The 26,733-nt window shown below is 48.1% G+C and overlaps 1 protein-coding gene across 4 annotated transcripts in view; it reads right to left on the reverse strand.

Moving 5' to 3' along the window:
* APBA2 (amyloid beta precursor protein binding family A member 2) overlaps nt 1-26,733 on the reverse strand; it is a 176,519-nt gene that overhangs the window by 35,332 nt on the left and 114,454 nt on the right. For all 4 annotated transcript variants that reach the window (XM_032469206.1, XM_032469207.1, XM_032469205.1 and 1 more), the window contains 3 exons: nt 25,099-26,089; nt 2,612-2,692; nt 1,296-1,332 (listed from right to left, as the gene is read on the reverse strand). In XM_032469206.1, the coding sequence (XP_032325097.1) occupies nt 1,296-1,332; nt 2,612-2,692; nt 25,099-26,049 (1,069 nt within the window). In that variant the 5' untranslated portion in view covers nt 26,050-26,089. The remainder of the gene's footprint in view (nt 1-1,295; nt 1,333-2,611; nt 2,693-25,098; nt 26,090-26,733) is intronic.

Consider the following 26,733-nt stretch of genomic DNA (forward strand, 5'->3'; position numbering starts at 1 on the left):
ATCCCCAGAACAATGTGACAGGCACAGCCCCACCCTGGTCTTCTGACCAAGGACCCTGGGTCCGGGATGTGCTGCATCTTCCCTATGAACGAGATGCGGAGTCCTGCCAGTCATTAGGTCCCGAAAAAACCACAACTAGCAGGTTGGATTGGAATCTCCATGATCCATCGTGACCTAATGCAAAGCAGTACAACCAGTTTTACCCAGCTAAACTGCACGTACCACCACATGAAACTGCTGGGCACAACACATTTGAGCCTCTTTGAATCAGTCAGGATGGAGTCAAGGTTATTTGAATCGTATGATATGGGTTCTGACAGTTCAAAGCTGGTTTTTATCCAATTTGAACAACACTGAGCCAGTATAATGTTGAACTCATCACAACAAGGTTGAGCCAGAGAATTCACTTTTAACCAGTCTGAACTGGGTTAGCCTGGTTCAAACCAGTCCCTTGAAAGGGAATTTGAGGGCTGGAATTTCCCAGATGTTAATTCTTTACTAAAAAAAAAAAAAAAAAAAAAAAAAAAGAAAACCAGAGCAGAAAAGGTTTAAAGTTACTTATTTTTGAAGATGAACTGAACTTGCTCCCATAAATACTCACGAAAATTAATCACTAGCTTATTGAAAGAATTAGTAAGTTTCACACTGTTTATTGTAACATACTAGCAAGAACAGGACACAGCCTCCTGGCAAAGAGAAAGACTCTACTTAAGAGGCTTTTTACGGTGTGCTTGGAGCACATCCCTAAGGAGCTGTCAGAGGTTACCTGACTCCCCTTCGGATAACAGCCAAGCAGGCATGCGTTCCACACCAAAGTAATACAGAACAGATCTGTTGGGGACTTTTTAATTAAATGTGGGAATGCAATATTAACCTCCTCAAAAAAGATAGGAGAGTTGAAAGAAATAGGGTCTTAAAAAAATAAATAACATCCTGAATTTGGGTGCAATTATATCCACCCTAATCAAAAGTCTTAGATTGTAATTAGCTGCTTATACGGATGCATCTCAATCCATTAATTTAATACTCAGTGTCATGGGTGAGGCCGTTACTGAAGGTGTAATTAAATGGGAGTCTCCTGTTCCCTGAGCAACTGGACCTCCCGCTCCCACTGATGACATGGGCTTATGAAGGGTTCCATCAAATGCCCGAGCACCTTGTCTTATTATAGAACTGTCTTCACCTTGAAGGTGCGCTTTCCAAACAAGCTTTGCAGGAGAAAACCAAAAGTAAAAGTACCCTTTGCTTTGACATAAAAATGCAACTGCCCCTTGAAAGAAAGTTCAGTCACTTACCAGCCACAAAGCTTGGGAATGACGCCACCTTCTTTGTCTGTTAGGAAATATGAAAACACACACACACACAGAACAGAGGTAAGTAGTTGGCCCGTAAGATCCAGGCTGAGATGATTACCATAATGTGAAAAGCTAAACCCCATGAGTGACTGGTGTTTCCAGGAATCAGCTCCATGGAGAAAACCATTGTCCGTCAGGCACCATGATGTTTGGGTGGGGTATATGCAACCAATTCTCATGGGAAAATTTGGGCTACAAAAGGCCATCAGCTAAAACCTAGGGACCCCCATATTAGCACATCACTGCTAGAAAAAGAAACCTAGGGACCATACACCCAATGGTTCTCCAACTGGGGGTATGAAAATTACCAGGGCATACTGTGTAGCACAGGGAAATACACACAAGATCTTGTGGTGGCTCACAGCGAAAAACAATGTGACTATGAATATATGTATGTTCATGTGTAACTGAAAAACTGCTCTGCACTGGAATTTGACACAACATTGTAAAATGACTATAACTCAATAAAAAAAAGTATAAAAAAAAAAGAAAGAAAAGAAAAAGAATGTTACCAGGGGATATCTTTAAAACCAAGATAAAGGTGATTGGACACCACACCATGGATGGTCATAGTTATTTCATCAAAGTTAGAAAAATCTCATCCGGATTATGTAATCCAGAAAAGGAAAATCACCTGCTTAAGGCCTCACTTTAATAACCTCCATCATGGCGGTGTACACATGGGATTGTTTTTTTAAACCACGTTGTCAGTTAGGATAGTGGTTCTCCTGTCTGAACGGTTTTTGTCTCCAAGGGGACACTTGGCAATATCTGTAGACATCTTTGGTGGTCACAACTTGGGGAGGAGGGTTGCTACTGGCACCTAGTAGGTAGAGGACAGGGATGCAAAGGACAGCCCTTCACAAGGAAAGATCTGGTCCCAGATGTCAATGGTGCCTCCGCTGAGTAACCCTGTTTTAGGACATGATTGTTAGATAACAGGATGGAGTGAGTTTCTGTCCAATCGGGGAGCACCGGTGACCCCCCCCCCCCGCCCCACGCACCACAGGCAACAAACAAACATGCCACAGTGGGGGCCTGGATCCACAGGAAAGGGCCTTCTCCTCCTCCTCCAGAGCCAGTGGCCCTCACCGCCTCCTCCAACAGGGACACCAGACTTTGCTTAAGCAGACTTCCTCCCTCCCAGGCACCAGGTGGGACAGGACCATCTTGCAGAAGGCGAGCAGAGAAAGTACGGGGCAGGCAGCTCCAACGCCAGGACCCTGGGCGAGAACCCTCATCCTTGGAAAAGTTACCTCTGGGATGTTGTTATTGTCAACTGGTCCATTGAGATCAGAACGCTGCTGCTTCCGTGGCTGCTCCAAACCATTGCAAACCTGCAAACCGGAAGTTAAAGGTCAAGATGGTGTTTTCAGGTGACAGAAAAACAAACCAAGATACACACCTGGAGATACAATATGATTGTATTTGGTAAAATGCATGTGTCTAGAGGTATGTATCTGGTTGCAGACAGATATAATTTAATTAAGCTTTTCTGCCATAATATATGCTTTCATACTTCTAAAAAGTTATTATTTATTATTATTCTTTTGGGGAATAGGTAATTAGGTTTACTTATTCATTTATTTTTTTAATGGAGGTGCTGGGGATTGAACCCAGGACCTCGTGCATGCTAAGCACACACTCTACCACTGAGCTATACCCTCCTCCTTTATTATTATTCTTAATTGTGGTAAAATGTCTATAACATAACATCAGCCATCTTAAATAACCATTGTTAACAACAGTTCAATGGCATTAATACTTTCACGTTATTGTGCAGCCACCACTGTCACCCATCTCCAGAACTCTTTTCATCTTATAAGACTGAAACTCTGTCCACAGTAAACTCTAACTTCCTCTTCCCTCTGCCCCTGGCCCCTGGCAATCACCAAGTGTCTCTGTCAATTTACTCTAGGTATTTCGTAGAAGTAGAATCATACAAGATTTGTCTTTTTGTGACTTCACTGAGCACAATGTCCTCAGAGTTCAACTATTGTGGCGGGTGTCAGGAAGTCTTTCCTTTTCAGGGACGAATAATATTCCACCCTTTGTACAGACCACATTTTGTTTTTCCATTCTTCTATCTATGGACACCTGGATTGCTCCAACCTTTTGGCCATCGAGAACAGTACCGTTGTGAACATAGGCGTACAAATATCTCTTAGAGTCCTTGCCTTCAATTCTTTGGGTATATATGTACCCAGAAGTAGAACTACAGGATCATAGGGTAATTTTACTTTTTATCTTTTGAGGAAATACCTTACTGTTTTTCCCAGCAGCTAAATCATTTTACATTTCCACCAACAGTGTCCAAGGGTTAAAATTATATTTCTAAAAACACCCCTAAATTCTAAGTCAAATGCAAACTCTAAAATCTAAATTATTTCATTAATGCAAATTAGTCAATCTACCACTAGAAAAAAAAAATCCCAAGGACATGTCATAAGTCTTCTCTTAAAGGAGACGTCAAACCAAAATTTCTCTTACTTCAAAATGAGCAAAATTTCAAGTTTAGGTCTATTTCCTCTATGTGTTGTCCTGTACCATCCAGAAGAAAGACACCAGACCCACAGCACTGGAATCACTGTCCAAACCCCAGACGAGATGCTGGTGAGCCCGCACATTAAGTCAAGTTCCAGAACTTTTTGGCAATAAATTATCAAGCAGTAGCACTATGATGATGACAATGACATTAATAAGTTTTATCGATATTATCAGTATGAACATACTTATATCTACATTACATTTATTTATAAATAAGTTACTTATATATTTATAAATATGTGTATATATTATTTATAACAGCCTTTCTCATGTAAGATTTATTTGTATTTATAAATAACATTTGTTTATAAATAACTTAAGGAATATTATCCTTTCCCATATGAGACAGATGTTCCCTCTCCCACTTTACAGGTGAGAGGACTGGGGCCCCACATGTGGACACTAATGGCCAGGTACCCAAGGCACTGGTGGCACAGAAATGTGTCGCATCTTCCCTGTCCTCGACTGCCACTGTCACCGTCACATCCTGTGACATCACTCAGTTTCTCTGCAGGGATTAGGGAAAAATGAGAAGCACCCCCACCCCCGCCCGTTCTTAACTCTGATGGGAATAGGGAGATGCGATGGACCAGGCAGACCAGGGACTCCTGGCTGAGTGTCCCCTCCGTGACTACAGACACCACTGGGTTTCGGAGGCTGTGGGAGCGGAGGAGGGTGGCTAAGACAGGACATGGCTGGGCTTTAAGGATGGGGAAGATTTGTGCGCCGAGGAAGGAGGGAAGGCTTAGCCACATCCTACTGACATCAGGGCTTGTTCAATCCGTGGAAGAAATAAGGCCTTCTGGGAGCCAAGGGGGTTCGGGGCACAGCTAGGGCTCAGGTGCGCCAGATGTCTGGTTGCTCCCTGCTTCCTTGCTGGCACCCAAAGGACTGCCCTGACCCCTGTGCCCTGTGAGCTCCCAGACCACATGGGGGGCCCCGACCCTGTCCTGCTGTCCCAGTCCATCCCGAGGTGGGGCTGGGGGCTCTGGTTTGTCTGCACTGCTGGGACGCTGCTCTGCCTGTCACAGCCCTCTTCTGGGACTGACATCCTCCTCTGGGTGACAGGGCTGTGATCCTCCCCCACGGATCCCGTGCTGATGAAGCTGCACGGACAGTGCCCCTCCTGCAGGGCTGAGCCTGGAGAGGCCCACTCCTGGCAGGGTCCCAATGGAGCCGGGCTCATTCCTGAACTCCCAATGGACTGGTCCCATGGCCCTGCTACAGACCAGACACACCACGATAAACCTCCCATACGGTCCAGAGAGGTCTCTCACTTACAGTGCTGCTCCCAAGAGCTGTAAGTAAAACTGTAATGTGGCACACCCCCCAAGCAGCCCTCTGCTGTCCTGTCCTCTTGTCTATTTCATGGTCCACTTAGAGCCAGCGTTTTACTCACTGGTCTGAAACCTCTAGCCTGAGACCTTTCCTAGGCTGAGTTCACGAACTTCATTTCCTGAAGACCCGCCCTTCCTTCCTAGGAGTCAAACGGGCCCTAGTTATTCTCCAAAAACCCCCAAGAAACAAATCAACTAACCGAAAAATGAAAGCGGGGTCAACCACACCTACTACACACTGAATGCTTGTGTCCTCCCCCAAATCAGATGTAGAAACCTGACCCCCAAGGAGTGGTGTTAGGAGCTGGGGTCGTAGGGAGACGATTAGGATTAGACGAGGTCTTCAGGGTGGAGCCCCCAGGAATGGGATCAGTGCCCTTATAAAAGAGACCCCAGAGTGCTCCCCCACCCTTACTGCATAGGACATAAAAGACATCTGTCTATAAAAGTGGGCTCTCACCAGACACCAAATCTGCTGGTGCCTTGACCTTGGACTTGCAGCCTCCAGAACAGTGAGAAAGCAATGTCTGCCGTTTCTAAGTCCCCCAGTTTATGACGTTCTGTTGTAGCACCCCAGAAGGATTAAGGTAGCACTCCTTCTATGGATGTTACAGCTTGGGGTGGAACCTAATTTTTCTGGCAGAAAGCCGGCCTTAAATGTGGCAACAGACTCTCATCGAGGTGCCAAATACACGGTGGGAAAAGGTGACACAAAGACTGCTGTTTGCCTTGTGGCAAATGAGAGAGGTATTCTTCCTAGGGGACGCAGCTCCAAGGGGTTAGGGTTTGGCCAGGGGAACACAGGCTGGAGGTTGGTGCCCCACACTCATCCACAGGACACCTCAGGGTGGGGCCACAGTGTGCGGTGACCATAGGCAACACAAGGTCTTGGGTCCACTTATAATGGTGACTTCTCCCCATAGCTTCTCCAGGCTCCACCCTTCCTTCCATGCCCACATCTTCTCTAAATCCCTCCAACCACTCATCACTATGACAACCACATCTCCTAATAAACAGCCGAGGTTGTTTCCAGAGAGGCAGGAGGGTGGGCCTGTGCTGCTTCTTCTTGGAAGAACCCATCTGGTGCCTTAGTTTTCATTTCAAGGGGCAGGGTGGGAGGCTTGGCAGCACGGGACATAGCCTCTGAAATAAACATGGTTAGAGGCCCACGTGGCTTTGGGGCTCCTGGCAACTGAGATGAACATGCTACCTGAATTCTTTTGTGCCCTCCCCAAGGTACAGCAGCCAGGCGTACCCCGAGGTAAGATGCAAGCCAGGGTCACCGCATCCTTTACAGCCAGCAGGGAAAGCAGGATCACGTCCTTTCTTAGGTAACTGTGGTGTGGGGTTCCTGGTGCCACCAGCTAGACCTGCATCAGCCACCCACTTAGAGAAGGAGGGAGTGAAATGTGTGGAGAGAAGTGTGTTAACATGGTGGGGAACCCCTGACCCTCTCTTCATGGGGCCCTGAGAACAGAACATGATGCTACAGCACATGCTGGTCATAAAATGCCAGGACCATGGACAGCTGCTCAAGGCAGATGATTGCCTGTAATAAAAACATACTAATTTGAATAAATTGCTCTAATAAATATCTTGGCTCCAGTGGGTGAAACTAAAGCTAGAATTTTTTTTTTAACGTGTCCATTCTGATTGTGTCTGCCTGATTAAACTGAAAATACATCAATTCAACCCACATCGCTTTGGAGGGAGTAACAGCAAACAAACGCTCGTACTTACGCCGTCTGTAACAAAGGCCATGCGTGTCGAAGCCCTGTCCTGAATGACAAGCATGTGAGTGACACATAGGGAGGTCCGGTGAGGGACAGACAGCGTCAGCTCAAAGCCAGGTGAGTCACTACTTCCCACCTGACCGTCCCTCCCCCCAAACATGCCTCCACATCAGAGAAACCCCAGGTGCTCCAGTGTGGCCACTCAGGGAAGGGACAGCCTTCTCTGGGAATCATTTCTTGCTCCCTGTTTTCAAAGGCATCGGTCAACCCTACTCATCTGATATTCCAGCCCAGATGCCCTCATCCGTCCAGCTTAGGAGGGGTGGCTGGGACAACGACATGGAAGTGCTCCTGTCGGACCGAGCCGAGAGTACGACCCACCAGGGGCCACCTGAAAGTTTGACTCAGCCCCTTCCACATCTCCTCCCAAAAGCCATCCATTCCATCTGTCTGCTGGCAAATGGCTCAGAAAAATGACAAAACTGTTCTTATGACTCAGGGTACTCGGGGATATTTATCTGGAGGAGAAGAGCTTGGATAAAGTCTTTTTTCTCCTCAGTATGATCCCCATGGGGAAGATCGCATCTTTCCGAAGTTGATCTCTGGCTTAAAAAAGTCAGGACAAGATCCACTGGGGAACCCACTGCGGGCCCAGCCTTGTCCTCTGAGACATGTCTGCTGAAATCTCCAGGCCCCTGACTGCCAGGACCTCCTGAGACTTCCTCTACTTCATCATTCACTCTCTTTTCATGGAGCCCCAGGAAGGGCAGGCAGCACCAGGGGGCACCAGCATTTCAGAGCAGAACCTCTGTTCTTCTAAACTAGTCTCTACATTTTCACCCACTATCCAAAGGCTGCGTCCACGTGGCCAGTCCCAAGCAAGCACCTGCTGTGTGTCCTGCAGGGGACAGGGTACCCCTAGGAGGACCGGAAGATGCACATAACCAAGGTCCTGGCCTGGGACAGCTCCCACTCCAGCACAGAGGTGGAACTCAGTGGTCCTGCTGGCCTCAGGCTCTAGGGTTACGAGCCAGGGTAAAAACCAGCACACATGTCTGCTAAGGCCATTCCGGAACAATGGTGAGTCTAGACACTGGATCATCAGGGCTGTTCATTTTTTTAAATCTGTGCATAACTAGAACCATCATGCCTTGCTGGTGGGAATGTGAAATGTTCAGCTGCTGTGGGAAATAGTTTGTGATTCTTTACAAAATCAAACAGTAAATGCCCATGTGACTCAGTAATTCCACTCTTAGATGTGGACCCAAAAGACCTGAAAGCAGGCATCTGCACAAACACTGGTACAGGAACAGTCAGGGTCACACTATTCACAACAGTCAAAAAGTGGAAACAATCCAAATGTCTGTCAATGGGCAGATGGATAAACAAAACGTGCTCCACCCATGCAGGGGAATATTATTCAGCCATAAAAAGGAGTGAGGTCCTGACATGTGCTACAACATTGGTGAGCCCAGAAAACATGATGCTCAGTGAAAGAAGCCAGACACAAAAGGTCACATATTATACAACTCCATTTCGAATTCTAGAAATAGGCAAACCTACACAGGCATACTTTTTTTTTTTTTTTTTACTGTGCTTCACTTTGCTGTGCTTTGCAGCTACTGCATTTTTTTTTTTTTAACAAATTGAAAGTCTGTGGTGACCCTCCGTTCAGCAAATCTACTGGTGCCATTTTTTCCAACAGCACTTGCTGGCTTGGTGTTTCTGTGTCATATTTTGGATAATTCTCACAATAGCTCAAAGTTTTTCAAGATTATTATATTTATTATGGTGATCAGTGATCTTTGATGTTACAATTGTAATTGTTTGGGGGCCCAACAAACTGGGCTTATATCAGATGGTGAACTTAATCAATAAATATTGTATGTGTTCTGATTGCTCCACTGATCAGCTGTTTCCCCATCTCTCTCCCTCTCCTCGGGCCTCCCTATTCCCTGAGACACAACAATTCTGAAATTAGGCCAATGAATAACCCTACAATGGCCCCTTCAGTGTTCAAGTGAAAAGATCTGCACATCTCTCACTTTAAATCAAAAGCTAGAAATGATTCAGCTCAGTGAGGAAGGCATGTTGAAAGCATGGGTAAGCCGAAAGCTGGAACTCTTGCACCAAATAGTTAGCCAAGCTGTGAATGCAAAGGGAAAGATCTTGAAGGAAATTAAAAGTGCTGCCCAACTGAACACACAAATGGTAAGGAAGCAAAACAGCCTTATTGCTGATATGGAGAAAGTCCAAGACAGAAGATCAAACCAGCCACAACATTCCCTTCAGCCAAAGCCTCATCCAGAGCAAGGTCCTAACTCTCTTCAATTCTATGAAGGCTGAGAGAGGTGAGGAAGCTGCAGAAGAATATCTGAAGCTAGAAGATGTTGGTTCATGAGATTTAAGATAAGAAACCAGAACATAAAAGCTCAATGTGAAGCAGCAAGTGCTGATGTAGAAGCTGCAGCAAGTTCCCCGGAAGATGCAGCTGAGATAATGAAGGTGGCTACACTAAACGACAGATCTTCAATGCAGAAGAAACAGCCTTCTATTGGAAGAAGAGGCCACCTAGGACTTCCATAACCAGAGAGAAGTCAATGCCTGGCTTCCAAGCTTCAAAGCACAGGCTGCCTCCCTAGTTAGGGGCCAGTGCAGCTGGTGACTTCAAGCTGAAACCAGTGCTCATTAATCATTCTGAAAGTTCTAGGCTCTTATGAATTATGCCAAAGCTACTCTGCCTGTACTCTATCGATGGAACAACAAAACCTGGATGACAGCACATCTGTTGACAACATGGTTGACTGAATATTTTAAGGCCACTGCTGAGTCCTACTGCTTGGGGCAAAAAAATAGACTCCTTCCAAAATATTACTTCTCATTGACAATGTACCTGGTCATCTAAGAGCTCTGATGAGGATGTACAATGAGATGAATGTTGTTCTCAAGACTGCTAACAGAGCATCCATCCTACAGCCCGTAGAGCAAGGAGTCATTTCAACTTTCAAGTTTATTTTTTAAGAAATACATTTTGTAAGGCTATGGCCGCCAGAGAGAGTGATTCTGCAGGTGGATCTGGGCAAAGGCAACTGAAAACCCTCTGAAAAGGATTCACCACTCTAGATGTCAATAAAATATTCATGATTCATGGGAAGAGGTCAAAATATCAACATTAACAGGAGTTTGGAAGAAGTGGATCCAATCCTCATGGATGACTTTGGGTGATTCAAGACTTCAATAGAGGAAGTCACTGCAGATGTGGTGGGAACAGCAAGAGAACTAGAATTAGAGGTGGAGCCTGAAGATGTGACTGAATCGCTGCAGTCTCAGGATAAACCTTGAATAGATCGGGTTTTGCTTCTTAGAGGCGAGGAAAGAAGGTGGTTTTTTCAGATGGAATTTACTCCTGGTGAAGATGCTGTGAAGACTGTTGAAATGACAACCAAAGATTGAGACTATGACATTAACTTAGTTATTAAAGCAGCAGCAGAGTTTCAGAGGACTGACTCTAACTTTGAAAGAAGTTCTACTGTGGGTAAAATGCTATCAAACAGCACTGCATGTTCCAGAGAAATCATTTATGAAAGGAAGAGTCAATCGATGGGGTAAATTTCACTGTTGTCTTATTCTCAGAAATTTTCACAGTGACCTCAACCTTCCTTAGCCACCTGATCAGTCAGCAGCCATCAGGATCGAGGCCAGACCCTCCACTAGCAAAATGATTACAACTTGCTGAAGGTTAGCACTTTTTAGCAATAAAGTATTTTTAAATTAAGACATGCACATTGTTTTTTTAGATACTATTACACACCTAATAGACTACAGGACAGTGTAAACATAACTTCTATATGCACTGAGACACCAAAAAAAATTGTATGACTTACTTTATTTCAATATTCACTCTGCTGCAGTGGTCTGGAAGCAAACCCACACTATCTCAGCTTGTATAGAGAGAAAACAGATTTGTCATTACCAGATGCTAGAAGTGCAGAGACTGGGGAGTGACTGCTTAATAAATATGGGGTCTCCTTTTAGGGTGTTGAAAATGTTCTGGAACTAAACAGTGGTGGTTGCCCAACACTGTGCTAGATGCCATTGAATTGCACACTCCAAAATGGTTAAAACGGTAAATTTCATGTTATGTGGGTACAGCTACAATTTTAAAGTAATGGGGAAAGAAAGACTTAGCAGAGCCCTCTCAATATCTAAAACATACTGCCTGCCTCTACCTTTGATACCCTCATCAGCTCAGCTAGACCCCTGCATGAAGGTCACGGCCAGCTTGTGCAGGACTAACCTTCCCAAGGGAAGCAGAAGGTTTGAGCCACCCAGATGGCAGCGGCAGGACCACGGAGACCATTCCTTCCTGGATACCTGCCTCACATTACTCCAGATATCACACTCAGATTCACTTGTGGGAAAGGAGGGAGATCCATCGCTTCACACAAAGTGTGCGACATAACTGGGGAGTGTTGTTTGATTGAGCTCAATTCTCAAATGAGAAAATCTACCACATCTCCCATCTAAATCCGTGGCTGGGGGCCCATGGGCTGCTTTTCCCACAGGTTCCATGAGTTTGCTACAAACACCCACATATTCTCCCCTAACCCTGCTAGTTTCAGGGTGAGAAGCCCTGTGTGAGCAGTCTCATGACAGTGACCCTCTGAGGTGAAGAGTGGTCTCTTGGCCTCATGGCCAGTGGCTCCCGGGATACCCAAGGCCTCTCCATGTCCCCTCTGCTCAGCCTAAAGCCCCACACATATTCTGAGGTGAGCGAGGCATCGGAGGAATGGATGAAACAAAGAAAGGTACACAGGTCAGAAGGAAACCAGATGGCCAGGGCTAAGTCAATATTCCAACCCCAGTTCCAATGCGCCTTCCAGATTTAACTTTCTATTATCTGTAGACACTAGCATTCCCAGCATGAAACTGCCAAGACCAGCTCGCTATCTCCCAGCAGGAGAAGGAGTTCTCTGTTCCAATCAACATTATCAGTCCCAAGTAATAAACAACTCAATGGAACTGCCCATGGCTACAAACACTAACACAAAATCCCACGACTCATAATTTGAAGAACAAGTTTAACCAGTTAATTGGTAAACAAGATATCAAAGATCCAGTAAGCTTTGGTTAAATCTACGTGTCTGGCCATTATGAATATCCAAAATAGAGCATCTGGTTTTCTTAAAGTTGAGGATAAGGAGAGAGAGTAGGGTGAGCTGTTAGTTTCACGGTAGAAGTGGCAACATATTTTTATCTAAATGATACTGACAAGGGATGACTGTGACCATTTGACACAACTCAGTGGTCTGGGTGATCAGTGCAAAGAGCCCAGTAGTATTAATGATCTGGTGGCCACCCCCATTTTTGCCCCTTCCACCCCTGCCAAGGTAGGATCACGTCTGTGACTGGACAAGACTCTTGGAGGAGAGAAGGCAAGGTACCCTCTTCTCACTCAGGATGTGGTTGTCCTACCACGGCTCATTTTAATTCTGAACATCCTGACACCTTCCAGAGGCGTGCAGACACCCTGCTATTTGACCACACACGCCAGTGTCCAGTGGCCCAGATGAGTGTGGTCAGCTCAGCTCTACTACAGCTCCACCAAGCCAGTCTCCATTGACCCAGAAGGTTTTGTTTGTTTGTATGATACAGTTACATGGGCTCAGACTAGCTCAGCTGGGTTTCAGATGATTCAAACAGACTCAAGCCAGTTCATGGGACAAGAGTATTTTCTTTCTTTTTTAAAATTTATTTTATTTTAATTTTTTTAATGGAGGCACTGGGAATTGAATCCAGGACTTCGTGCATGCTAAGCATAGGTTTCCCACTGAGCTATCCCCCCCAGCCCCTTTCTTTCTTTCTTTTAAATATTTTGGTAAATATACATAAAATAAAATTTATCATTTTAACAATTTTTCAGTGGACAGTTAAGTGGCATTCAGTGCGTTTACACGGTTGTACAATCATCACCACTGTCTGTCTACAGAACTTTTCAGCGTCCCCAGTGGAAGACCTGTACCCATTAAACACTAACTCCCTATTCCCCCCTCTCCCCACCCCTTGCAACTGCCATTCCACTTCCATATCTATGAATTTAATTAGTCTAGCAACCTCACACAGGTGGACCAATACAGGATTTGTCTTCTGGTGACCAGCTAATTTCACTGAGCATCCTCAAGGGTCAGCATTTCCTTCCTTTCTAAGGTTGAATAATAGTCCCTGCGTGTGAAAGTTTTTTTTTCCCCCTTTGGAACTTCATCATTATAACTGTGATGCAGAGAAGAAATCAATCTTCCCCCAAATACCAGGCTGTGATCTCTGAATCTGGGCCAAACAGCCCCTATTTTGGGTGACTTGGAATCCTTTGGAGATTAAATATTAATAAGACATTAGACAAGGAAAACCTTGGGCAGCAATGCCACTTTGTGATATCTCCCAGAATTTGCAAATTCAGTGCACCAAGAACAGCCCTGACTGGCCCTGCTCTTGTTTTTGGAGCAGGCTTTGAGGACCAGTGAATGACTAGGTTATTCCTCCTTTCTTGAAATTAACATTCATTTTTCTCAAAGTGACCAGCACACTATCTTTTATATACTTGGTCCCAGTGAATGAATGTAGGAGGGACTAGATCAATGACTAGAAGACAAGGGAGGAGCAGCAGCAGCAGCCAAAGGAACCCAGGAACACCTGTGAGACCTGGCTTGCATGTGTGGTGGTCTGGGGTTGACCCCTTCTGAAGACACTCGAGTGGGTGAGTCTGCGTCAGTGTGCATAACAGTCAACAACCAGAAGACCCAGAGGCTCTGGGAGTGAAGATCAGGAGAAGATGTCTCCCAGTCAGCACTGAGGGCTGCTCTCAGGGGAAGCTGAGCCCCAAACATGGGAACTGTTAGGGTTGGGGTAGGGCTGCATCAGACATCAGAGTGGGCAAAACGGTCCCAGAGGCAGAATCAGAGGCCATCTGCAAGTGTCTGAGCCACAAAGACGAGAACAGACCGAGGAGGGAGAATGGGCAAACTCTCCCAAACATGCTGCAATCCCGAGCAACAGCCCCTCATCCAAGGTCTAGCTCAGGCTCACTGACCTGTACAGCCTGAGTGCACCCAGAGCAGGGCAGGGTGGCCAAGGGCGGGCACGCTCAGCGGTGCTTCAGCACCAAGGACAGCGCACAGCCCGGCAGTCTCAGTGAGTGTCTCTTAAAAGGACAGGAGCCAGATGCAGGCCTGGACCATCTGATCACCGTTGAAACCAGAGGAGCTGGGCAATGAGATTCTGTAAGCCCAGTTCCGAACATCCTTCAGCACCAGTAGTCTGAGCTTTGGCTTGGTCTCAGGTAGAGAGACCACCTTCTCTTCTGTGAAGGCTGACAGGTCTTGGCAGGGTCAGGAGTCCACCACTGGCCCCTGGGCCCCATTCTGTGCCACACTTTCCCCTCTCAGCTTTTCTGATCTGTGCTTCATTCTCCTGAGCTGCCCATGGTATTATTATGTGATGGAAGGTTGGGAGTTATTCTTGGTTAGCCTCCCATCATCATAGGGCTGTGTCTTTTTCAGTAACTGATGAGAATTGACCATGATCTGAGCACTTTGGGATGAAAATCTCCTGACTGCCATCGGCACGCTGTTCCATCTCGGCTGGCGCACCATGTGTGACATGACGCATCTCTGAATCCTGTGCTCAGCAATGTGGTCTTTCTTCCTGAACAGAAGATGTTTCTAAAAATCCTCCCACGGAGCCCTGCACTTCCTGGGGAATGTCACATGACTAGAAGATTTTTGTTTGGATGTGTCTCAAGCCCCCGGCACACGTGATGGATATGCAGGTGCAGCAGAAGCCCGAGGATGGGAGATGTAGGTGGACCAAGGCCCAGCCTCAGTCCTGCACCCACCACTCTCCATTCCCGAAATCTGCCCTAGGCATATGCTGCAGGCCAGTCAGTGCAACTCAAGTCAGAGCAGTTCAACCCCAGCTCCACACGCAGCGGGCAGCCTCTCCCTGCCGGCATCTCCTCAGGTCCCTCCCTGCCTGTCCCTACAGACGCTGCCCATCTACCCCATTCTGTTCCCACACAGGAGCCTCTGCCCTTGTCATCCACCAGAGCTGCTCAGGGGCCTGGCAGCAAGACCCCGCTAACTGCCCCCTCGCACGTGGCCTTCCTGGCATCCTGCCCTTCAGCACCCTCCCGTTCCCTGTCCCCCTCCCGCTCCTTGTCCCTTTGATGGCCCTGCTGTGTCCCTCCCTCATCACCATCCTCAATCCAGGTCCCTCACCCTCTCTCCCCCTCCTCCCCGGTCACACTCCCAGCCCCCCGTCTCATGCGGAGGGCGCCCATGCACTTCCACGTTCAGCCTGGTGGGTTGACTTCCCAAAGCCCCCCTCCAGGTCCCAGGGCCTCTCTGCTCATCACCTCTGTAGGAGCCCATCCCCAGGAAGCCTGCCTGGGACTGGTGGGTGGGGCGGTGCCTCTGCTGATCACCCAGCCCCGCCCAAGTAGATGAGGAGTCTGTGTGTCTGTCTCCCCCTAGAACGAGGCTTATGTCATTTTGGTCTCTGCAGTCCCAGGGTCTGGCACATGGCAAGTGTAATTTACACTGGCTGCATGGGAGGGAGTGCAGACGCCCTTCAGCCCAGGGAGTGGCCTGGTAGGGGGGCTGGGCGGGAGTGGGCTCTGAAGGAGTGGGAGTTATGTTCAGAAACTCCAGGTGAAGCAGGGAGAATGGGACTGCACCTAGAATTACTGAGAAACCGGTGGTCTGGAAGCCAGCTCATCTGCTAGGCAAGTGGGGTTCTCAGTTAATTTTCAACTCAAAATTGAGTGTGAGAAAATCAGGGCCACCCTTGGAGACGTGTGGCTGCCACCCTGTCCCCCTAGATCAGGGACTCCAGAGCAGAAAGCGGTTGAGGATACCCTCAAGAAATCCCTGAAGGGGAGATGGGACACCTGAGGAAGGCTGGCAGAGGAGAGGGCTGGGGGACACCTAGGGAGCTGGCCCCACCCTAGCTGTCCCCTCCATCCCATCAGGCCTCGCTCAAGCTGCATCCCCACCATCCTGTCTCCACTGTGTCCCCAGCCAGTCCTGGGCCTCCTTTCATCCAGCCTCACAGTGCTGGCTTCGTCCCTCCCCTGACGTCACTCCAGATCATAGGGACGTCCTCTTGCTCACTGGTGTCCTCAGCCCTGCCTAGCATGGCACAGACCGTGTGCAGAGCCTCCCCACCAGGGACTTAAAATCATCGTCGTCATCATCAGGGCATCATCTGTGCCCAGGGCAGTTGTTGGCGCAGGTAACATGTCTGGAATGTTCTGGAACCAGGAGCTGGTGCAGCAGAGTGGGGTCCAGGCTTCCTGGCTCTCGCATCTGTGCTGTTAACCACTATACCCTGCTCTGTTGAGGGCAGGACAGGGAAGGAACTTTCAAGATTACTGTTAGGGGAGGGGCTTTAAAGGATTTTCCCAAACAATAAAGATGGTGCTTTAGAAACCCTGCTTTAACAAGATTTTAAGGCACTGAGGCAACCCCAGATTCCTGCTAGATAAACTGCCCCATGATGGTAAGAGCCACCTCCAGTCATATGTTGTCACTAGGCTTCAGAAAATTAAATAGGGTCTTGCACTGACTCTGCAAATGGGCCCAGAGAAGCCGAGTCTGAGAGCTCAGGCAGATGGAGTGACGGCTTAGGATGCCAAGGTGGGACCAGCCTGGATTTTGTTTTCCAGGTGGTCCTGGGAATCAGATATGATCTTCCACATGGGAAGTACTGGGAAGAGAGGAGGCTGGGAGGGCACAGGAGCCCAGGGACCCTCCCGGGCAGCCTCCCCAGGAGCAAAGGGAGGTCCAGGTGGGATGGCCAGGGGGGCAGGCAGGGGAGTGGGGGCAGGGCTGCGGGAAGGAAGAGGCCAGCTGTACTCCCCGGAGGCCTTGGGGGGTTAGTTGCTGGCAAGGACCTTCCCCTGCCCAGCCCCTGTGCCCCCGCAAACCCCTGCCCTCAGCGCCTGCCTGTGGGCTCTTCCTCCAGTTCCATCCTCCCAGTGGGCCAGGTTTGTGCAGACTGCTCCCACCTGGGCCCTGTGCAAGCACTGGGGCTTTGCACACCTGCTGCCACCTGGATACCAATGATCTCAGGATGCTCTTCTCTTTGCCTCTCAGGGCCTCTAGGGGTCTGGTACCCTCAGCCCAAAGCAGGTGCTCATACTTGCTTCTGACACCACTAAATGGGGCACATGTGAGCCCAGAGGGAGTGCTCATGGTGCCAATTCCCCCTCCCCAGAGCAGGCCGAGGTTACCCTCACCCTTAGCATCCCCCCTCCCTATTTGGTGCCAACGTTCCTACCACAATCTCGAAATGTCCTTCACAAGACAGTCTCGGCTGAAGGCCCAACCACAGCAAAGGCATCTGCACAGGGAGCAGCGCTAAACACTCGTGCGTGTGATGTGGCCTCGGGGCCTGCATCACACCTCCCTCAACTGCTGTATTCAGTTGACTGTGATGGATCAATTTTTCTTTTTTTTTCATTGTCACAGGGCTCTTTCTAGAAATTATGGAAACCCCAAGTAATCAAAACATGCATTTGGCTTATCATCCAAATGTGCAGAGCTGTCCCACACAGCTGTCACGTCAATCAGATGTCACTGATTCAACCGTCACTGAAGCCCGATGTGTCCCTGACCCTTGGGGGCATGGAGGGGACAGGGAAAGCCTGCAGCCTGAGAAATCTCCAAGGCCCAAAGGAGTAAGTCCCTGAAAGGAGAAGCTGGGGCACAGAGCAGGTATTTTGTGGGCACCCCGTCTCATGACGGATGTACAGGCTGGTCTTTGTCAAATATGAATGTGCAGCAACCCCCCGGGGGACCACAAGAACCTGTCACCCCGGGTACCCCACAGACCTATGAAACCCTGATTTTTGGTGCTGGACAAACACGCCCCTGGGGCATGGAGGAGCACCCCTCTTCACAGAAAGTGCACTGTTGACTCACCAGGTCCTCCCAGCCCATACCCAGAGCAGGGAGACTGGCCCCAGTGGGGTCTTCCCTCCAGTCTTCACTGCCTCGTTGTCAAATGACAGAGGGCCCCCAAGAAGGTGCAGAAATGCCCATTCAATCTGGATATTCAATATGAATCTGGCTGGACACACACGTGTATTCTTTAATTGCTGTATGTAAAAAAAAAATCAGTATTTATCAACAAAGCATCATCAAATTAAGAAAAATGCCCCACAAATAATCTCGGCTTGATATATTTGATCTATGGCCTGAGCCCTCGTGAAGTCAGGAGGTTGGGACAATTTTACAGATCGGAGGTCTCGTGTCCACCAGTCACCTCCCTGGTGCTAGGAGACACCCGCCTCGAACGACAGCATGTCAAGCCCTCGTTATACCAAGTAAACAGACAACAGAGCAGAGGAGACATCACTATTGAGGAGAGTTGTACCCAGTTCACCCACATTCTCTCACTCACAGAGAGTCCAACACATCTCGAACGGAACTGGTCATCACCTCTTCCAGAGATGCACAGGGCTGTGGTTACACATGAGGGCTTTGGCATCACAAACCATTTACTCCTCATGCTGTGGAACTGTGGGCATGGTACTTACCCTCCACAGGTCTCTACTGCCTCATCTGTAAAATGGGAACAACCCTAGTTCCTGCCTCTTCTGGTTCCTCTGAGATCCACTGAAGTCACATATACATACAAAGCCCCTGCTCGCTGGCCACCACTACCAACACCAGGGTCACCTTTACTGTCACCCAGGGACTTTCCACAAATGGCCAAACAAGAAACATCAAATCCTCAGAAGCCACGGGTCCCACTGGTGACCCAGAAGACAACTTTCCCATCACCGTCATTCTGGGTTGATGGTGATCATTCTAGGATTGAGCCCTAGAGGGACAAGTCTGGGAAAGTTGCAGGTTCTGACTCTCGGCCCTGAGGATGTGCAACTTTGGCGGGTATTTTTCTGTGCAGGGAGAAAGGGCTTGTGGCTCCAGACTGGGAGACACTGGCCAGGCAGTGCTGGGATGTCCTTGTTGCTGGGAGTCTGGGATGAAGGCAGCATCCGTGCAAACATGGAGGGTATCTCTGAGAAGGGAAAACTTTGCAGCAGAGTTTCCCAAACTCATCCGCCAATCCAGTACAGTCAACTCCCCTTGCTCATGGCAGTGATGGTCTATAAAGTAGACTACACCCAGAATGAGTGGATCCTGGACCACGGCTCCCAGGGGGAATACAGAGTGAGGTTCCTGCAGCCTCTGGTCACATCTTCATCAACTGATCAACACATAACCTTGTTCTCTGTGTATGTCTATTTAAAGACACCTTCTTTAATACGTATGACTTACAAATAAGGAACTATAGCCAGCATTTCTTCACCATAAAACACCAGCTAAGACGACTTTAACATTATCCTGACCCTGGGTAATAAGATCGTCTATTTCTCTGGCTTTCAGCCTTATAATATAATGTTTTTTAATTGGGGCTCATCTCACAAATCCACAAACTTAGCTGCTCTTCTATCGCTCCATCACACACAACCGATGTTAACCGCAGCATTTTCCAGAGCAGCTCCATGTACAGACTGGCAAATTTCTTCTTCCTTTTTCTGGATGTACCGTATTGTTGACTTGTTAACCTCGAACTTAACAGCCAGAAATATTGCAGCTCACGCCCGAACGAAACACCCGACACACGAATCTTCTCCAAAAGGCACATTGCAGCCTTCCTGCGCGTAGGGACCCTGAACGGCCCTCCAGCACTGCAGCTGGGGGTAATTTTCTCAACAGCAAAAAGCACAAAAATGCGACACAGCAGCACAAAAAGGACCACAAGGACACTTGTTTACAGTATGTGCTGAAAAAAGAAGGCATCTCCTTGTTTAAACTCAGTGGGAAACGGGCGTGTTGACAGACTCAAATCTTTTTTGTTAGCACATGTCCACAAAGGACTGCCAAAGTGCTCTGGGTATTGATTTTAAGGTTACAGATAAATTCTAGTGAGGAGGCAAATTCACAGATATAGAAGCCATGAATAATAAGGATTAGCCACGCCGTGTCCACAGAATACCTCTAAGGCGATGCTCTGGGAAATCCTGAGACATCCAAAGAGAGGCTTGCCTCTTTGATTGGAAAACTCTTCATGGTGGGCTTCTACAATGCCATGTGGCAAAACATTTTTTTGCCTCTATTTTCCAAAATGTCCTCAATAAACATGCACTGATTTGGAAAAAAAATTTTTTTCTCCTATAAAACCCCCACACAGATCTCCTCTCCTCCCCATCATCGCACCCTGTCTTTCTGCAACATGAGTCCATCTCCTTTGGGCTCTCTGAGATTCCCACCCTTCCCCCAGTGCAGACCTCTCGGTCTCCACTGAGTGGCCGATGAGGCAGGTCTACTTGCAAACTGGAGCCTTTTCGAAAGAAAAGAGACTCAAGAAAAAAACATCTACAGCGAAAAGCAACCTCTGTGGTGCCTAAGGTGCTCCTGGGAAATGGGAAAGCATCGGGGCCCCCAAAGAGAGAGGACACCAACCAAATATTCATAGAAGAAGAGAAACAATCAGACAAGACGATCATGGGGAGATGGGCAGCTCTCACGCGCAGCACCGGCATTATCTGCAGGTAATAAACCCCAACAAGGAAGACATGCCTGGGCAGACGGGTCCGCGGAGTTTCCTGTACAAAGGAAGACGTCACCTGCACCTGCACGCTCGATGGCAGGATCCGGACAGACAAATACATTACACGGCGTATCGCCCCAACCTTCAAAGGTCGGTCAAAATGATCGTGAAAATTATATGACAAGGAGTCACATTCCCAATAGGTCAGATTTTCGAAGCTGGGTGACAGAATCATATCTGGACTACAATGCCAGCCGCTGACAGCATTTATGCACGGGGAGAGCGCCTGAGAAGCAAGACAGGGAAATGAGAAGGGCTCGTGGGTTAGGGGGTGGGAAGCACAGTCCCGTTTCTAATTCTCTTGTAATATTGCTGTCCATGCATCGACTAAATAAAGTGCTATTCAGCATTTGGGGGTGGGTAATCGTTTTATTTATTTATTTAAATGGAGGTACTGGGGATTGAACCCAGGACCTCGTGCGCTAAGCACGTGCTCTACCACTGAGTTCTATCCTCCCCTGCTACTCAGCATTCTTGAAAGCATCCAGGGAGGAGAGGATAGCTCAGTGGTAGAGCGTGTGCTTAGCATGCAGGCGGTCCTGGGTCCAATCCCCAGTCCCTCCATTAAAAACAAACGAACAAATCAATAAATAAACCTAATTATCTCCCTCCACAAAAGAAATAAAATTAAAAACTGAAAAAAAAATTAAAAAGACATCCCACAACATAACTTTTGAAAAGCTTTGAAATAAGTAGAAGGATGCTCCACACTTTTTCCTCCAATAGAAATCTCCATCTTCCACAGCATCTCTTCTCAAACCTGAATGTGGCATCTCATTAAAACGCAGCCTTGAAGTCGGTGGTCCAGGACCGCCAGTGCTGCTGGACCATGGACCACACCTGACAAAGCGACCATCTAAGCACCTAGTGGCCTCTATGACCATTTCTCCCCTAGGTTATTTCCAATGCGGCACCACCTGTGTGTACAGCACTGGGGAGGCAGGTGTGGGACTCCAGGGCACCCTCTGCACATGTCCGAGGCCAGGACTTTGCTGGCCACACAGCCTGGCTGTCCCCGGGAGGAGAAAAGGATTACTTTTAGAAAGGCAGGTTGTGGTATGGAGCAAGAAATCACCAAATTTCCCAGGGAAAATCCTTCACACACACACACACACACACACACACACATCTTGCTTTTGAGATGATTCCTATCAGCTTGGGATTTGCAGATACACACTACTATGTACAAAATAGATAAACAACAAGGTCCTACTGGATAGCACAGGGAACTATATTCAACACCTTGTAATAATCTGTTATGAAAATGAATATGAAAAAGAGTATGTATATGTGCAACTGAATCACTATGCTGTACATCAGAAACTAACACAACATTGTAAATCAACTATACTTCAATTTAAAAAATTAAAAAAATAAAAACTTCTGTATGCCATTGGACACTATCAACAGAATGAAAAGGCAATCATGGAATGGAGGAAAAAACTGTAAAACTATGAATCATATATCTGATAAGGGATTAATACCCAGAACTACAACTCTACAAAAAAATTAGACTCAAAAAATGGGCAAAGGACTTGAATAGACATTTCTCCAAAGAAGATAAATGGCCAGTAAGCACCTGAAAAGGTGTTCAACTTCATTAATCATTAGGAAATGCAAATCAAAACCACAATAAGATACCACCTCACACCCATTAGTATGGCTATTGTAATAATTTAAAAAATAACAGAAGATAGCAAGTATTGGCAAGGATATGGAGAAATTGGAGCCCTTGTGCACTGGTGGCGGGAATGTAAAATGGTGTGGCCACCATAAAGAACAATATGGTAGTTCCTCAAAAAACTAAAAACAGTTATTACCATTTGATCCAGCAACTCCACTTTTGGGTACGTACCCAAAAGAACTGAAAGCAAAATCTTGAAGACATATAGCCAAGAGGTGGAAACAAACAACCCAAGTTTCCATTGACAGATGAATGGATAAGCAAAATGAGGTTCCATCGGTACAAGGGAATATGACTCCACCTTAAAAAAAAAAGACAATTCTGACCCAGGCTACAACATAGATGAACCGTGAAGATATTAAGCTAAGTGAAATAAGCCAGTCACCAAAGAACGAATACTATATGATTCCACTTATATGCAGGACCTAGAGTAGTCAAACCCTCAGAAACAAGAAGTAGAATGGTGGGTGCCAAGAACTGGGGGACCAGGAGAATGGAGAATTCACGTGTAACAGGGACAGAGTTTCAGTTTTGCAATATGAAAAATGTCCTGGAGGTAGAAGATGGTAGTGACGGTTGGACAATAATGTGAATGTATTCAATGCCACTCAACTGTATACTTAAAGACAGTTAAACGGAAATTTTTATGCTCTGTATATTTTATTACAGTCTTTAAAATTTTTTAAGTTGATAAAATTCAGTATTATCAAATATGCAGTCAATGTTCAAATTTTTAAAAAATGAATGGTTCCTATGACCATTAGTGGCTCCATGGTCAAATTTCAGAGTCCCTCATCTAGAATGGGTCATGCGGGTCTATAGGACATGATGACCCAGGCAAGGCAGAGCCCTTAAGAGAAGCCCATTTTCACTGGGAGGCCTGGTCCATCCTGAGCTAGGAACTGCCAGGGTCTCCCTTGATGGAATTAATTTGCAAACGAATAAGTGAATAAAGCCAAAAAAGCTATGTGATAATTACCCAGCATAAATGAGCTCTTCCACCATCTTAGATAAAAGCACCTGCTTCTAGGAGACACTCTATTTAGGGAGAGCAAGTACCTGCTCCCCCACCCAATGCCACGTCTCTGAAGAACAGACCTCCTCCTGGGTCCCCCTACCTCCACCTGTCCTGTGAAAGCAGCTCCACCACCCATTCATTCAACCTCCCTGTCCTCCAACCCAAAGCTCGGAGTTCACTCAAACTGGCTTCTGGTTGCAGTAAAGCAAAACACGAGGTCTTGTCCACTCGCTGGGCATTGCCACCACTGGGTGTGAGTCCAGCTCTGCGCAGACCACGGAGGGACAGTGGCATTTCGTCCTGAAGCCTAGATCTTGAGCCCAGAGTCTCCTGCCCTTGGGAGGAGCTCCCTCAACTGCACAAGACCAGTTTCTTGACATCCCACAGCCCCCAACCCGGCACCTGCAGAACTGACTCGAATAACAGGGACACCCCGAAACAGAAGTCAACTTACACTTAACAATCTTTTAAAAAACAAAAGGCATCAAAGGAAAGTTCTGGAAATTTAATAGTGAGTCCATAAGACTTACTGCCCAAACTCAAGCTCTCATTATATATATATTTCAAATAAATTCTTCTGGGAAAAAAAAGTATATTAATTAAAGCTTTAAAAATATGAAAGCAAATTTTGAAATTTGCACCTCTTGGGGAGTGAAGGAAATGTTAGCTATCTTGATTGTGGTGGTGGTTTCACTGGTGTATATACATCTACCAAAATTCATCAAATTATACATCTGAAATACGTATAGTTTACTGTACAGGAATCATACCACAATAAAGGTGTTAAAAATATGAAAGCAGTTCATTCTCATTTGTCCATAGAATTAGCCAAATAGAAGTTCCTTTATGTGCATCTAATTCTCACATCTTCTGTATCTAGACATGTGGGATTTTTTTGAAAGGCAGCTTTTCCAAAGTGTTCATTAGAAAACCCACTAATGTGGCTAGAATTACAAGAAAATATAGTATGCTTAAGTCCATTGGTCTCATTAGCATGTATTTCTTCTCCAAGACTTTGTCAAACCTTCAAATAATTATTTTCAAAAGATTTACTTACAGCTAATTGCCCATTGTGCCAAGGCCCTGGGGGCTAACAGAGATGTGTGCCCTTGTGAAATGCACTCAGGTCCACTGTTCCTCCCCACAGGGCAGCCCTCAACCATTGGCTGCGGCTCTCTGCACTGGCCAGCGACCCCACATCCTTGCTGATGCCCTGCCAACCTGAAGAAACCGTCTGGTCGGGAAGCGGTCACAGGGACATCCCTCCCTCTATGAGCAGATTTAGTGCAGGTAGGCTAAGGACCCAGCCTCCTCTGGTTGGGCTGGAGTGTCTTCTGGAAGCCCTATTTGCCAATCAACCTTCAACAAGATGTTCTTGGCATTTCCTGATGCATCTGATGGGTGAAGGTGAGTGACCAAAATGTCCACACACCAGGAGAGGGTATAGCTCAGTGGCAGAGCACATGCTTAGCATGCAGGAGGTCCTGACTTCAGTCCCCAGTACCTCTGTTAAATAAATAAGTAAATAAATAAACATAATAACCTCCTCCCAAAACAAAATCAAAACAAAAAATAAATAAAACAAAATATTTAAATAAAAACAAAAAACAAAAAAACAACAAAAAAGTCCACGCATAATGGAGCGGATGGAGAACTGAGCATTCATTCTGATCTGTGGGCGACACCAGCACACCCTTTGCACTCTGGGCTCCTCCATCTCATTCTCTGAGGACAGCCAGGATCCTACCTGCTCTTGGGGCCACTTTGGCCTCTCCTCCGGAGTCCTGGTCTTGGTCTTGAAGCTTCTCTGGGGGTCTCCAGAGTGCTTGGCCTCAGGAGGGAGGTTCAGACACTTGGGTCTTCCCTCGTGTCTGCTGGGGCCGCAGCTGGCCTCGCCGGGCGGGCCGGCCTCCGCGGAGTCCCCCGGCCCTGGCTCGGGCCCCCGGGCAGGCGCGTGCTCGGGGCTGGCCTCGCCGGCGCTGGCGATGCTGGTCATACTCAAGCTCATCTTGATCTCGGCCACGATCTGGTCGATGTCCTCCTCCTGGTCCTCCAGGTCCCCATCCCCCCGCCTCGGGCGATAGGGGGAGGCGCCGCCCGCGTTCCCGTTGGCCTCCGTGGGGTAGTAGTCCGGGTAGCCCTCTTCGCTGGCACAGTAGTGGACGCCCTCTTCCTGGTCCTGGGCCTCCAGGACGGAGGACTCGTCCTCCGGGATGGGGAGGCGGCCGTCCCGGTAGTCCGGGCTGCCGTGCGGGTGCGGGCCTGCCGAGTCCGTCCACTCCTCCACCGCCTCCTGGCACTCGTCCGTCTCCAGGTGGCGCGCGCCGTGGGCCAGGTAGCCCTCGCCGTTGCAGTCCATGCCCTCCAGGTAGCTGTCGTCCTCGGGGCAGTAGCGGATGTAGTAGGTGATGCCCTCCTCCTCCTCGGGGAGGCCCTCGTCATAATCCTCCTCCTCGGAGGTGTTGTTCACGTAGTCGGAGCTTGAGTCCCCGTCGGGGCTGTGGTCGTGGCCGCCCGGCTCGGCGGGCGCGGGGCTCTCGGGCCGCAGGGCAGGCGGCTCCAGGCCCGGGGACGCATACTCCTCCAGGGGCAGCTCGGTGTCCTCGCTCTCGGGCTCCTGGCCGTGCGGGCCACGCCCCGGCCTCGCCCTGTGGTCCAGCATGCTGCTCGCCGTGCTCTGACGCGTCCGGTTGGCCATGGCAGGCGCTCACGCGGCCATCGTCACCAGGAGGCAGCCACTGCGGGGAGGGAGGAGGAGAGAATAGAGTCAGAACCCCCTCGAGCACAGCCATCCCCGAGAATCACGCAGGGGAGCGGCCCCGCTGCTGCGTTTCACCCCAGAGCGATGCTGACGCACACCTGTGCCAATGTTGTCACATCCGCCCCCGATGACGTCACACCCGCCCCCTCCAGCGGACTCACGCTCAGGACCAACGCACACCCCGGCCACAGAGAAGGGAGGACACGCAGGGCTGGAGGAAAAGGAGGATAATGGCTTCTTCCCCCCAACTCACTGCTCACTCATGACTTCTTAAAAATGCCCACTGAGTTGGTAGCCCAGGTGTCCAAGACCATTGGTCAGGTTATTTGCTCTCAAAAAGAAAAAGCAGCAGCTTTCATTCCAAAGACACGATGAAGCCAATGATAAGGTGTCCTACACCTTCCGAGTCTAAATCTACTACTCCTCGAAGCCTATCTCAAGTGCTCCTCCCAGGTGAGCTTGTCCCCCGCCCCTCTCCCGGATGCTGCTGGGCCACAGAACAGTGCAAAGGACTCAGCTGCTGCTTACAGGAGGCGGGTCAGTGTACCATGGGGCACTGCACAGATCCCACGGGCTCAGACCCACATCCCTACTGCCCAGGACGCTGTTTTATCCCACAAA

The sequence above is a fragment of the Camelus ferus genome, chromosome 27 (assembly GCF_009834535.1).
Source record: "Camelus ferus isolate YT-003-E chromosome 27, BCGSAC_Cfer_1.0, whole genome shotgun sequence".
Taxonomy (NCBI): domain Eukaryota; kingdom Metazoa; phylum Chordata; class Mammalia; order Artiodactyla; family Camelidae; genus Camelus; species Camelus ferus.